Genomic DNA, 14,610 nt, shown 5'->3' with positions numbered 1-14,610 from the left:
ACCAAAGGAAACGTGCTTTTCAATCTCAAGGGCAGGAAATAGCTCTAAATGTAGCTCAAGCAACTAAGACAACTCATTGTAGTGTCAACATGCACCTCAGGAGCTCAACCCCAGCCCCTGTTCAGGCCCAGAGCCTCATACTAGGAGTTGGGGACTCATTCTTCCTTAGGTGGGACTCCTTTCACTACAAGTTGAAGTTGGCAGCTGAACAGATGTGTTTGGGGAAGAGCTCACCTAGGGACTGCTAGAGTTTTCAAAGACCCAGAAGCAGTTTAGTGAGACAGAAAGGCAAGAGGGATGAGATGCTCCCAGGAAAGCAAGGTCTGTGGAAGACTTCTATAGGGCAGATACTTGAAGAGCAGATATTCAAGGAGATGCATGCCCAGGAGAACAGCCCAGTCAACAAGAATTAAACTGGAGATTTGAGAGGCAAGGGACTCAGAGGGAAAGATGTAAGCCACGCTGTGAAAGATGGCATTCACTGGACCCTTCAGGAGACAGCGCAAGACTTGCAGGCACTGCATAACAGCAGGGGCTGTGGTAAGGCTTTCCACTCTACAGTCAGTCCCTATTTGCCTGGGCATTTTGTGAGGAGATGAGAGCGAGGCAGATTTCAGTATGGCTTTGTGCAGTATGGGAACAGGGTAAAGAGACACAAGCAGAAAAAACAGAAGAATAAGGAGTGGAAAAATGAAGGGGAAAGGGAGGCTGTGGGAAGAAGTAGAGAGAAAAGAAATATTATGGAAAGGGAGGAAGAATTGCAATAATACAAAGCAGAGGAAGAAGGTAACCTTTTTTTTTCTTTTTTTTTTCTTTTTTAATAGCAAGTGGAAAAGGACAGGAACAGACAGAAATATTACAATATAAAACTGAAAAAGAGAAGGGGTCACTGATCTGGGCTTCTTCTATGTTGCTGCCAGAAGCTTGCTTGCAACATGTTGAGTCATTCCTGCACTAGATTTCACACCACTGCTTTGGGTGTTAATAGCTAAGTTAAATGCTTTTGTATGCTGCTCTGCTTCCTCCCAGCCACCACACAAGCATGTCTTCAGTTAGTAGAACTGTCTGATCAATCCCAGAAGAACTTGCAGAAGAGGATACAGCTTACTAAAAAGACTAGAAATCTTCCAAAAATGTTTTCAGAAGAGAGCAGTCGCTTGGCTGCTTTCCATTAACTGTTCCCAGGAGTGCTCTGGAGTCCCACATGGTTATTATCAGTTGGCCCGACCCTATTGCTAGTCTCCTATGACTTTATGTACTTTCTGTGCCAAAGTACTTACGGCTCTGGTGTGTACATAGGTTTGGACGCATGGCGAATATACTGTGTAGAGTGAAATACTCGGAATGCCAACCCAGCCAAGAAATCCCGAGAGGAGAGCAAGCCTGCAACAGGACGCAGGCGAAATCCAGTGCAGGCTGAAGAGACAGAAAGATGGCATGTTAAAAGCACCCAGTGTACTTGATTTATCCTTATCTGGACTCCTCACAGTAGAATAAAGTTGTTAATTGTTTTCTTTGCCCTCACTATATTAAACAGAGTTTAGTTGTGAAAGAGCAGGGAATTTTCTACCCATGTGTACCACCATCATAGTATCTGAACGTCAATACCAATGTACTTTCGAAAGTTTTTGAGAGGGACCTGAGGCACAGGCTAAAGAATGCGCCCAAGTGCTCGCAGGAAGCCTACAATTGAGCAGATACTGCTTGTCTGTCTGTGAAAACACCACCCCAACTGACAGAAGAGGTATGTTTATATATATATATATATATATGTTATTCTTTTTTCATGTGCTTCAAACTTACTCTGCAAGAATTTTGAAATATCTTCAAGCTGGGGAATGTTATCCTCCCGGTAGCCACAGTACTTCTCTAGCAGTGGGAACACATGGTTATGTTCATAACAAGCATGAGTTGGATAGAGACTCTTGAGCTCCCTGAAGACGGTGCCCCATGTTTTCTTTTCTTCTTCTGTGTAGGTGACTCGAGGAATAGGTTGGCCACTGAAAACAAATATGGATATTCTCCATAGGAGTGACAGAGAAAGTGTCCTATGCCACCAGCATCATACTCAGGAGCTCTACATGGGCTGGTCAGGAGCTGCTGGTGCAGGAAGGGAGATGCCTTTTCTCTGACATGGAGGTGCAAAAGGACTTGCCCCTAGGCACTGACTGAGAAGAACTCTACTGACCTCAGGTGAGATACTGGCCTCTAGCCAACCCCTTGCATTACTGTGATACAAATAAATTAGTGCTTATTTGTCTTATCAAGACATTCTTCTAAAAATATTCTCTGGCTGATGGTTTCAATTTCTTTCAATTTCTAACCATGGAACAGCTGTTGTATTTCTTGCTCTAATGCACACTATATTAATTGTCTTTGTTACAACAGGGAAACCACCAGCTCCAGAAAAGTCTGTTTCATGGCAGTCAGAGAAATTCTGAGCTGTGCTTTATGCTACAACAGATGCAGACTTCAGCCAGTTTGACTCTTTTTTTTTTTTTTTAATTGTAATGAGTAATTTTGTGTCAAATCTCACCCTCAGGCCTCCATGTACTTAGCTCATGTTGAAGCTAGCACGAATTAGACAATCCCAAGCAATGTGTTTTGGCCTCCTGTGAATAGTCAATTTCTTAGCCATAATGATAGGGCCATAGGTGAATCCAACAGCTTTGAAAAATCAAAGGGTTTTAAGTAACTTAATAGGGTTAACATCACTGCTGGAATAATGCCGGAGCTTTCCAAGCCCCAGAGATCCATTGTTAAACTATCGATGACACCCTACCCTCTCCCACCCCCTCATTTTCCCCTTGAGCCTCAGGGCAGCTCCTCTGGAGTACCATAATTTTCTGCATCTCTGTATCAGTCCTTCTTTGATTTGTGGAGCTTTAAACATCACATTGAATTACGAGGATTGCTTGGGGATTTTTGTTCCTGTAACACTCCTAAGTAATCCTCAGCCACCTTCCAGGGCTACAGGGGAAAATTATTGGCTTAAAACTTTTCAAATTTCAATTAAAAAATTGCAAGAATGAACAGGGCCAGAAGCTAATGAAGGCAGAAGGAAGAGGCAAGCTAAAGGCAAAGAAGAGACAACTCAGGGAAATGAGGCATTCAACAAAAATGACAGGTAAATGTACCGAGAAAGAAGGCAAAAGAGCAAAGGCAGAGAGGAGCAAAGAAGGCAGAGAGACACAAACAGGAGGACAAAAGAAGTGCAAAAGAGGGGGGGCACAGAAGAAGATTAAATTGATAAGGAGGAGTATGAAAAAACTGACCACAGACCTACCTCACCTTTGTAGCTGACTTCACAAGCTAAGCATTTTGCTTTTTCAGATACTTCCCACAATGCCTCATAGTTTTGGTTGTCCCTCTCTTCCTGCCCAGTTCTCTGTGCCCCTGTCCCTACCATGCAAGAGACACTCCCTTGGCCTCTGCTCTCCTGCTGCAGACCCTGTAAGTCATCTGCCATGTGTAGCACCCAGGGCAAGAACGTTACCCATTTGGTTCTCCCTGAATCAGCATCCAAAGTCACTAAATACATGTACTTTCTTTCCACAAGACCCAGAAGCCCAAATGTGGGCTTTCACACTCTGTTCATTACTCTATTACTGAAAGACCTTATTGAAAAGTCCTAGAATTTCACAGAGGTCCAAGCCTGTGTAGCCTTCAATGTGTCTGAGGATCTGGATAACAGACAAAATATTAAGTAGTTGTATCTTGGAATGTAATGGTTTCATCTTCCTAAACTGGTTTGCTGGTTTCAGGTTGAATACTGGAGGGGTGGTGGTGGGGTGGGGGGAGGATATGAGTATTATCTTATTTTTGTTTTATTTTTCTAGGATTTAACGAAAGCCTACAAACTAGAGACCAGAATTTGCTATCTGTTAAGCAGGAAAGGTAAATCTTCTATGGGATATGTATAAGTGGAAACTAGATCCATTCATATTTGGCCACAAAGCCTTATCCAATTCTTCCAGCCACAAAATGGGCTTCTGACTTTTTTCACCTGACTTTTTTCACTTTACATCAATCACACCAATTTTGTCTCATTTTATGAGCATTATGAGCTTTTTGGCTCAGAGACTATCTTTTCATCACAGTCCTGTGCGAAGTGGATCCCTAAATGTACAACATATGTTACCTTATCCTTTGCAATCACAATTTTTACCAGTCTCAGCAAGAATCAGGCCCAGTATTACTGATGTAAATGTGTGAGTGGCTCTGGGAGCAGAATTTTATCTCCTCCAGATTTGATCACTGAAAGCAATCAAGCAAGCCTGTTCTAAATGAATTTATCATCTCTATTCATTTATTTTTCTTGGGAAATGAGAGCCCAAATTGCTGATTGCAGCTGGGTCAGACATGATAAAAGTAGAGTATCAGGCACTGGATTAGCATCAGAACCATAAGTTATTCATTATTTTAATAGTGTATGCAGCTCCTGCTTTAATGTAAATGATAGGCACTCCTCCCCCAGTCCCGGTTTAATGGGGAGGATACCAGAAGCAGCTTTATTCAATGCTCAGGTCTTTGTAGTAGCAACTGAGTCTGCTGCTCAATTAGACAACAAAGCCAGGGGAAGAGGGGTGTTGTGGGGAAAGAGAGGAGGCAATGTTCTCATCTGAACGTGTGCCTACAACAATTTACTTTTGTTTTACTGCTATTTGGGGATAAATACATGAACTGGAAGATTTAAACACATGCCAGAGAAAAGCCAGCAGCAGGAGGATGCTTGTGGAAAAACAGGGACTGCCAACAGGACGAGAGCCCCAGGAGAGGGCAGGAGATACAGGCTAGCTTTCTGCCCACACACTGAGCACTCACTGTCTGTAGTTGTAGGCGATATCTGCAAACTCCTTCCTCCGGGCCCGGTACACAGGATCTTTGAACCCCTAAAGAGAAACAGTGACAGTCAGTCCCTGTGTAAGTGCAGGTGGTGAACAGCCTTCCTCCTGCTGAACACCCTCAGGCATGGCTGGCCCAAGGGAGCAGCAAGCTGCCTGGGGAGCGACATAAGTGTAGGAGGAGGTGTGGGAAGCTGCCTCCATCCTGCCTGGCTCCACTACACCCCGCTTGCAAAGGGCACTGCTCCTTCCCTGTCTGCGGGGCAGCTGTTCAGCTGCAGCCTCCCAGCCCTTCTCACCCTCAAGCCCTTTTGTTTTGTCACTTCTACTTGCTACGAAAAAGGGAAACATTCTCCTTTACAACATAGGCAGGGTGCTACCGCAAGAGCAATGCACCATATAAACAACCCTCAGATAAAGATGCCCTTCTGGTTTGTCATGAAACTTGTCACAGTTGCCAGCACAGCTTGGCTGGTCTAGAGAAGCAGAGCTAAACGATATTAGAAACACACTCATCCGCTCAGGCAGACCTTTTAGGCATTTTTTCAGCATGAACAATGTTTCAAGGTGCTTGTTTTCAAAATGTTAGAAGAATGGTAAGCACCTAGCTAACCAAAAAGCCCTATTTGTGCTACAAAATCAATCATTTGAAGGGGATTAATTACTATAGAGAATGTGTAATAGACCTTGTGGTTGTCAGTTTGACCTTTGCAACTAATTACCTGTATTACCAGAGATAAGAAATATAATCTGTAAATCTTCTCCTGGAATAACCATTCTCCTGTCCCAATTTGCAATTTATTATTGGTTCCTCAGGGCTAGGAGTGTCTTCACCACCTAAAGCAGAAAAATGTCCTTCCCAGATAGAAGACACTTCTGCAAGGCAAATGGCTACAACTCCGTGGGCACTGCTTCAGTTCATGAATGCACCTCAGAGGTGCATGGCACAACAGGACTGATTGGCCATGAAACACAACCAGGTACAGGAGATAGCTAAAGCACAGTGCAGATCAAAGAGTGCTAGGCAAACAAAGGCAGCCAATAGCCTAAAAAATGCACTGTCCTGGATTAACCTGGTATTTGTGGTTAAATCCCAACACAAGCTCTTTTAATTTCTTTCTTTCTGCACCCTATGTGCTGTCTTGCCTATTTACCCCAGCAGTTGGGCTTCTTTTTAAGGTAACCTGGATAAAACTGCTCACAGAATAATTCTAGAAACTGAAGCAGAGATGCTTCATTCCTTTTAATACCTATATTTTTGTTTCTTTTTTTTTTTTTTTTTTTTCCAAATACAGTCTTGGTCTATTCCCACATGACACACAAGGGGGCCATTGACTCAGTGTATCTCCTTTCATTCTGCCTTTCATATGACTGCACTGAATATCATGAATCATTGTACATGATACATAACACATCTTGAATTAAGCAATAGGTAGTGAATGACTAATCACCTCATCTCAATTAAACTAATAGCAGCAATTTTTGTTGCGCTGCATGTAATTTATTTATAATCATCCTATCTCAATTAAACTAATAGCAGCAATTTCTGTTGCTCTGTGTGGAACTCGGTGTGTTTTGACAAATGAAAATAAGTTGTTGTTTGCTTGGAGAAGGAGTAGAAGCAGCAAGTATTCTTGTATTTGGAAGAGCTGAAAAACCACTGATGTAATTTTTTTTTTTTTTATCAGCTAGGCCAGTGAACAAAACTATCTGACACTACCATTTAAACCACAAACTTTTTGAAATGGGGACTTTTCCTTTTGTTATTTCTCACCATACAAAAATCACGACAGATTTAACAACCACATAACAATGCACTAAGCTCAATCATGTATGTGACCAACCATGAAAAAGCACTCTTCCCATCTCCAGAATATGATATGCTGCTCCTGAAGTTTTTGTTGCCAGTGATTCACAAACTGAGTCTGAAGTCACCATATCAGAGCCACGTGGGAAAATCAGAAGTGTTCCTGTGGTGGCCTTTTGCTCTGATGATATCTGTGACTATTCAGGTCTACTAGTATTTGTTTAAACTAAAGCAACTTTTGGTCTGCTCGACTTCATAGCGAGGATTGGCTGATTCTAACCCTAGAAATGTACCTTTCTTGTCAAAAAGCCTGAGACTTAGTCTGCTATATTTGTCTTAAATAAGAGCAAATGTAAATGAGGAAAAAAAATCAATCCCCAAACTAAAAACATGTTAAAAACACAAAGCTCTGTTTCTTACAGGATGGTCAGCATCCAGTTCCGCTCCATAGCTTAGAATCTGATTGGCAAATCTGTCTAGCTCCTGGATACTTCTTGGGAACCATGGTACTGCAAAACAGAAAAGAAATAGAGACTGGTATGCTTCTTTGTTACTTGGTTTGGGACCTTTTGGTCTTTCCATTTCTTCATCATAAATATAAATATGTAGGGGTCTAACTTCTGACAGCATTGGCCTTTCCTTGTAGTAGGAGGCAAGAGCAAACCCTGCAAATTGTCTTGAATTTGTGGCTGTTTTGTACTGTTGGAATAATACAGAGCATCAGGAATGTCTAGCCCTTGGCGCAGAGCTGGTTTGTAATGTTTATGATTTTCTGTTTATTATTCTGGTTTCTTGACTTACCCAAACAGTATTTTTTTCTAGATTATCCTTGCTTTCACAGTAGCTAGAATCAGACATTTCAAAGGAATGGCAAGAAATCCCACAATAAGATGGATACAAGACTATTTGACCCCCTGAAAATCTTTTTCTAAGACTTACTTGGTGGCCTCACTTAGGCTAGGATGATGAAATAAAATGATAAATGTCAGCCTGATAACTCAGACTAGCATTGTATTATTGCGTTTAAAACTTGATTATTTCATTTGATGTTAACTAATTCCTGCACACAAACTTAATTTGTCCTTACCTCCTACAGGACACCTAGGATTTTATAGCTCCCTGTCATCTCCTCCATCTACCATCCTTCATCCTGGTTGACACCTTGCCTGAGTATTTCTAGCACAGAAACCACAGCCTGTTCTTGAGCATTCCCATCACTTTTCTACGTACTGTTTCCAGTTCTACCATACTTTTTCTGAGGAACAGGGACAACAGGCCTGATTAAAGTTCCACCCCATGCTCAGGCTCTGTAATCATGTTCCATGTGCTCTCTACACCACATACAAGTCAGCTCTATGGACCATGAGGCTAATATCACCCAAAGCTCTGTTGCTTTAAGCCCAGGGTCTCTCAGAAGTCTATAAATAAAATGTTGGCAGTTCATTTAGTGACTTTCTTGCATGAACAGGGGTCACTTGCTCAGACAGAGCTAGCAAAACAGTTCAATGCTCTGTGTGGCTCTGTTCAGCTGGGAGCACTGCCACTCAGCCATACCTCCCCGTTTTATTTTGCATTTTGTCCCAGGTGAACCTGATCCCCAGGAAAAGCTTCCCTCTGAGGATGGAGCCTCTGAGCAGTCTGCCGGCAGCTGCTACATGAGCTCCCCACAGTGCCTCGCTGACATGGCTCATCCTGGACCCCAACAGACCACCTAGGGGATAAGAGGATAACTCTGCCTCCTGGACTATTCAGCCTTGCTCTTTCTGCTGCACTTCACAGCACAGAGGGCACTTGTGGTTCTGCGTTTCTGTGAAGCACCTGCATCGAGGGGCTGGAGCAGCACAGGGAGCTCCTTGGGTGGCCACAGCTCAGCCCCACACAGACGGCTTGCTCCCCTGACCAGCTGTCCCACCTCCAGCCTGGATCCAGCCAGCCTGGCTCCATCCAACGCTTCTGCTGCGAGCCCTAAGTCTCATTTCCAGCAGGCCGGGCAACACAGGCGGCTCTCCTGGCTCCGTAGCCCTTTCCTCTGTGCCTCCCCTTCTTCCTCCCAGCAAAAGTGGGCTTTGGTACCCCCTTTCAAGCTGCACAGCCTCCTGTTTTGCCCTAACAGACGGACCAGCACAAGTCACTAGATGGCAGCAGCAGTCCGAGGAAAATCTTTCTCAAGTGACTGATGGGTTTATTGCTAGCTCTCTAGTTTCCCCAGAAATGCTCTCTCACCTTGCTGTTAGTAACCTTCCTGCACCTCCAGCCCCTCGAGTTAAAACAGTGGTGAGGGCGATTAGAAAAAGGGGTGTCTGAGTCCTAGAGAGGAGTCAGTAGAGACATACCTCATGAATGATGAACCCACCCAACCCTCCTGCCCCTATTTTCTGTATACACAGCAGGGCACGGAGTTCATCTCCCAGCTCTGGCAGTGGCCTTTACATGAAGGTAGGGGGATCGCTTCACTGCTTTGTGCTTCAGACTCACCACTGTCAGGGAAGCTGACAACCACTATCATCAGTGAAGCATCCTGATAAATGTTTTGGGCACCAGAAAAAAAGCTGTCTGAGAGCCCACAGCAAAGCACTTGTCAGTGTTCAAGCGAGGAACCACTATTCTCAGGGAAGCATCATGATCTGAAGGGTCCAGACAAACCAGTGGAGGCTGAGGCCTGCAGTGGATTTCAGCAATGATAACTAGGGATTTGCTGCCCTGGGTCAAAAAGATCTAGATGGGCAGAGATTGAATCATTCCAGCTTCAAGAAGCCATAGAATAGATGTATAAGAATGAATTGTTTTCATTAAACATATTTTATTCTTAAGCTTCCCAAAGCACTTGGTGCAGAGGTTGTGATAAACTGGGGGACAGACTGATGCCCAGGCTGATGCAGTGTCAGTCTCAGGCATGGAGATGGGTGGCTTGCTTTTCCTCTACATAGGTGCAGCATCTTATCTTTTAGGTGCAGAGCCTGTATAGGTACTGGACCTATTTTCAGCAGATCTCTGCCCACCTCCCAGCCCCCCCAGACACTTGTGATAGCTCAGGGAGTGCTGCTCTGAGCTCTGAGACCTGCTCTGGGTGAAACGGTGCAAGCTGTAAAAGGATCGTGAAGATGCTTTGTGCTATTTGCACCAGCATAGCTGGACTTAAGTCCTGAACATTCTCAGCTCTTGTGGCAACAAGAATCAAAGATGCTGAGCACAGCCCTGGCCCAGCCACCAAGTCCATACAACCCTGGCAACAGGCACCAGGGTGCAAAAGAGCTACTGCGTCCTCTGCGTAGCTGTGGTGTGCCAGGAGGCTGACCCCAGCCCCCACAGCAACTATTGAAAAGATCAAATCAAATTATCCCCTGGCTGAATCTCTCCCATATTTTGTTTGCGACATCCTCCTCCAGCCCCGTTCGCCAGACTTGCTGTCTGTCTGCACGGCCATTAATGAATTGCCAGAGCAAGCTGTTGCAACACTGGGCCTCTGTGAAGGTCCGAGGAGCAAAAGTGGGCTGATCAGTAATAAATATTGATTTGTCTGTAACTGAAATGGTAGCATTTATGGGATTGTGCTGGACACCCAAGTGGTGACCAAATTACCATGGGGTCAAATGCTTAGCAGAATGCTAATAAGCCATTTATATGAGGGGCAGCAAAACAGGGGCAGTGAGGACTTCTGTAGAGCTCCTCCATTTGGACCATTGTGAGGAGGGTCAAAGACAGGTCTATGCAATTTATAGCAGTTCAAGGCCCAGGTTTAGCCCTTTTTTAAACAGTCCCAAATGCTTTGGCCAGCCTCAGGGTTTAGCAAACAAGGACCCTACAGAACGTCAGCCTCCAGTCTGTCTCAGAAATGCAATAAATTGTCTGCATTTGCCTAATGCTGCAACAGAATAATATTTAATTATTTTTATTCATGGGCTCCAAGAGGTCTGCAGATATCTAGCTTGTTTCCAAAAAGAGCCATGAAGAGATGCACTGTGTTTTCAGAACAAATCTTTCCATCTCTACAAAAGGTTTTTGGCCCAGTGACTGCTAGACCACCTCAACTTGAGTTCTGAAATTACCTTTGGATTTATGGCATTTTGCTGGCCTGCTCATAGCTAAAATTACACTGTCAATCCAAGCCTCCTATTTGTAACTCTTTGGGCGTGTAAAAGGGAAACCAAATCTACATTTAGCTTTTGAGAGAGTAAAGACAAAAAAAAAAAAAAAAAGTGTTCAGATTATAAAAGAAGGGGGGGAGGGGGAAGTTTTCATTAACACTTTGGCCAAAAAAGAACACACATTTGTTTAATGCTAAGCTGTTCAGAAGGGGAAAGGCCAGTAATTTCCTTTGACTTTCCACAAAGCGCTGCTCCAAGAATGGCACTGTGTGCTTCCTATGGGAAACTGATTAAAAGAAGGGTTTTTGTTCAAACCATGAGTGTGAGCTAAGTGAATCCCTAACAAGGAAGGACTGAGAGCATCTTTAGGCAGTGGTGAGAGAATTGGTCACATGGGACCCCAGACTGGCTCCAGGAGAAAACGTTCCCAGCTTTACCTGCTAACCTAGCAGAGCGTGAAGATATCCCCATGAACCAACTGCCTGAGATTTTTCTCCCTGGAGGTGTATTGCTCTCATTCTGTGCTTTGGGAATAATATTTCACAAAAGCATGTCTGTAGATTACAACCAGATTTGCCAGGAGGATACATATGAAAGTCAGGCTGACCTAAAAGGCACCATGAGGCCTATTAATTGTTAATGCCATCACAGATAAAGGACAACATCTTACCACTCTTCCTACAGTTCAGTCTGCTCCCATTTCAGTCTGCCCTTGTAGCTGCCTTAGCCCGGAATTTGCCACCCACAGTTCATCCCCTACGCAGTGCTTCTTTGACCTTTCAAATATGGCTCTTTGGGGATTTCAGTTTGACTGGACCCTTACTACTCATGAGAAAAGCTGAAATTGAAAGAAAAAAAGAAAAAGGGAAAGGGCAAGAAGAAATATCAATCTTCCTCTCTTTCCTTGGCAATAAGTTGCTCCCACTTTATGCTATTTCTGAGTTATTGGAACTAACAAACAAACACAAGTTATCCTCTCAGACGGAAGGGAATCAAGTCCCTTTCTGCAGCACTGACAGGATAATCTAACTCAAAAAAATGCTTTGATCAACACAGTAACATGCAGTGAAACTTAATCCTACAGCAGACCATGGGAGTTCTGACTTCTGTGAGGTCAGAATTTCAGTCACAAAACCTTCCTGGCTGATATTTAGAGCCGCATCTCTTTCTGACTGGCTTCTGTTTATATATAACTTTAACATCTTCTTAACAGTAACTAGAAAAACAACATAATGGCAAATCCTGCTAGGCCCTATAGATTTCTCCTGGAAATAAAAAATCCCCAAAGAGAAAACGTCTTTGATTTGACATGATCATAAATCAGCTAATCAACCCTTTGTCCCCCTATCTCATGAATGGAGAGAACTGACTCCAAAGAGTATTTGCCTTCTTCTTTTTCATCTTCAAATGTAATGTCATGGGGAAGACACAAAGGAGATGGTAAAAGGATTACCAGCACTGATCTCACAAAGGTATTAATGTTCTTTCATGTTGTTCCTAGGAAGGAAGAGGAAGATCCAGACCTAAAGTATTTAAAGTCCGAAATCCTATTAAAATCACATCTGTTATCTGAAGAGGCATTTAAGTATGTCTCAGACTGGGTGCTGGGCAGCCACCTCTGTACCAAGCAGCCTCAACTCCATCAAAAATTAGGAGTGCGGACAACTCAGAAAATCTTATTTCCCTCCAAAGGCAGGATTACTACTGGCCTCCCCTGGATTTCTTCCAGTAATGAAGAGTTATTCCTGGTCCCACTGAAGTGGGTGGCAGAGCCTCCCTAATTTCTATAGCAGGAGTGAGGAGGATCCCCAAGCACAAGTAGTGGAGAAGCAGACAGTCCATGTTGGACTCACATATAACTGTGCAAAGGAGAGAAGGGGAAGCTGGGGAGGGCCACTGCTGGGGACTTTTCCTCCCCTCCTCTCAACTCAGCCCAGAGGTTCATGGGCCCCAAAAGGAAGGGGCTTCAAAGGCCTGCTGACAGAGCTCATGAGATTGAAATTGGAAAGTAAATCCAGGTGTTCAAAGGGGTGTACCAGCCCCAGGGAGCACAGGAGGGTAAGCCCTCCCCCTGCCCCCGAGGATGCATGGGGCTGGGCTCTTGTCACCTACACTACACCACAAGGTTTGTGCCATGGTGATTTGTGAGGTCCCAGAGATATTTGTCAAGGGGGGAGGCACTACAACAGTCAGAGCTTTTGCTGTCATTTTTCTTTTTTTGTTATGCTACCCTTGGTCAGCAGATCCTACCTGAATAAGGAGAATTTGGAAGGTGGCTGGACTTTGAAGGATGCATTGAATAAACAGTTTGTAAAGAGTCAGCAAATGAGCAACAACTGGTGTATCAACCCACTGCAATAAGGCAGTCTTTAAGGGACTGGGAGTGGTGTCAACCAAACACATAGATGAAAATATAATAGTGTAACAACAGTTGCCAAGAGACCTAGTCAAAATCATGGCCAAAAATGGAGAATGGCATATATTGACAGAAAACCTCCATATGAAAAAGCTAACAATATGGACAAAATAGGCAGTGGGAGGGAAACAGCCACACAGGTCCAAGAGTAACTCCTTTGCTAGAAGAAAAAGAAGTAATTTAAGTATGCGACAAATATTCCTTCTCAATATTATCCTTGCCAGTATATCCTTACCGGTGTCCTTCTTCTTTGTTCGTGAAAGCTCATGCACTGTTGCACCAATATCATTTCTCAAGGACTTGATGATCTTGTCCAGTGCTGGGACATTCTTGCCTTCTAAGTTAATGAAGAATTCATACTCATCTTTGTTGAGACGGGAAGGTCGAGACTCAATGTGTGTCAGGTTTATACCTTTTTCCTATGAGGAGAGATCTTGGTTACACAGGGTTTGGGGGAAGAAATATGACATAAAGACTAGCTAAAATTCGTGTCAGTCAACAACCCATACTGCACAGTACAAATAACTCAAAAGCAGAGACTTACCTCTCGTAGCCACTAGACTGAGGATTTTCGGAACAGGGAGAGAGATGAAAAGGAAAACTGAGAAGTATGTGTGACTCACCCTTGCACATAGCATCAGCATAAAGACCATTTCTACACAAACCTTTGAAAAAGGTGACAGCAGGATACAAGTTGCAAATAGGATTTCTATTGTAAATGGTGACACCAGTACTGAGAGTACATGCTGGGAACTTGTCTGTGTGGACAAGAACATTTCCACAGGATCAACACAAGAAATAGGAGTTTCACCCTCCTATGAGAAAGTGATTGCTGTATTTATGAGCATCTTTAAAGAAGTTTGGAAAAGCAAGGAATGAACCATCCTGTGAGCTAAGCTTCTGCCAAGCCACTGTACAGTCACCTGCAAAGCCCTCTGCACAGCTTCCAGGGCTGTGAGCAAGTGTTGGGCAGAGATGAAACAGAAAACAGGGATCTGCACCAAAAAGGTAGCCCATGGTTATGGGAATACAAATATGGGTGTTTTAGGATCACAGAATCACAAAATTGCATAGTCACTGATGGTGGAAGGGTCCTCTGGAGATCATCTAGTCCAAACCTCCACTCAAGCAGGCTCCATGAAAGCCAGTTGTTCAGGACTAGTTGGGTTTTTAATGTCTCCACGGTTAGAGACTTCACAGCCTTCCTGGGCATCCTGCTCCAGAATCTGATCACTCTTACAGCACACACACAAATTAAACAAATAAATAAATAAATAAATATTTTCTTTATCACAGAAAGTCAAATTCTGTCTCAACAAAGACCTTCACTGACAAGAAGCAGTGCCTCCTTGCTCTCAAGAAAGGAACTGTTGGCAACCATAGCCATGACAACTATGGCCTGTTGGTACCTGACTTCAGTTGCTGCCATGACAATATGAGTAAAGCAATAGGTAACTA

General features: G+C 43.7%; 1 protein-coding gene and 1 long non-coding RNA gene across 4 annotated transcripts in view; one reads left to right on the top strand and one right to left on the bottom strand.

Moving 5' to 3' along the window:
* The window catches only part of LOC121071822, a 45,809-nt gene extending 35,056 nt beyond the window's left edge, over positions 1-10,753 (top strand). For all 3 annotated transcript variants that reach the window (XR_005820804.1, XR_005820808.1, XR_005820807.1), the window contains 4 exons: positions 1,977-2,193; positions 3,840-3,897; positions 7,074-7,188; positions 8,236-10,753. This is a non-coding gene — a long non-coding RNA (uncharacterized LOC121071822). The remainder of the gene's footprint in view (positions 1-1,976; positions 2,194-3,839; positions 3,898-7,073; positions 7,189-8,235) is intronic.
* Positions 1-14,610, bottom strand: part of PAH (phenylalanine hydroxylase) — a 40,269-nt gene that overhangs the window by 12,413 nt on the left and 13,246 nt on the right. Inside the window, exons 3-7 of the mRNA XM_040560571.1 lie at positions 13,388-13,571; positions 7,072-7,160; positions 4,825-4,892; positions 1,804-2,000; positions 1,281-1,416 (exon numbers count right to left, since the gene is read on the bottom strand). Of these exons, the coding sequence (XP_040416505.1) occupies positions 1,281-1,416; positions 1,804-2,000; positions 4,825-4,892; positions 7,072-7,160; positions 13,388-13,571 (674 nt within the window). The remainder of the gene's footprint in view (positions 1-1,280; positions 1,417-1,803; positions 2,001-4,824; positions 4,893-7,071; positions 7,161-13,387; positions 13,572-14,610) is intronic.

The sequence above is a fragment of the Cygnus olor genome, chromosome 1, assembly GCF_009769625.2.
Source record: "Cygnus olor isolate bCygOlo1 chromosome 1, bCygOlo1.pri.v2, whole genome shotgun sequence".
Classification (NCBI taxonomy): Eukaryota; Metazoa; Chordata; class Aves; order Anseriformes; family Anatidae; genus Cygnus; species Cygnus olor.
This window is presented reverse-complemented; position numbering and strand designations above follow the sequence as displayed.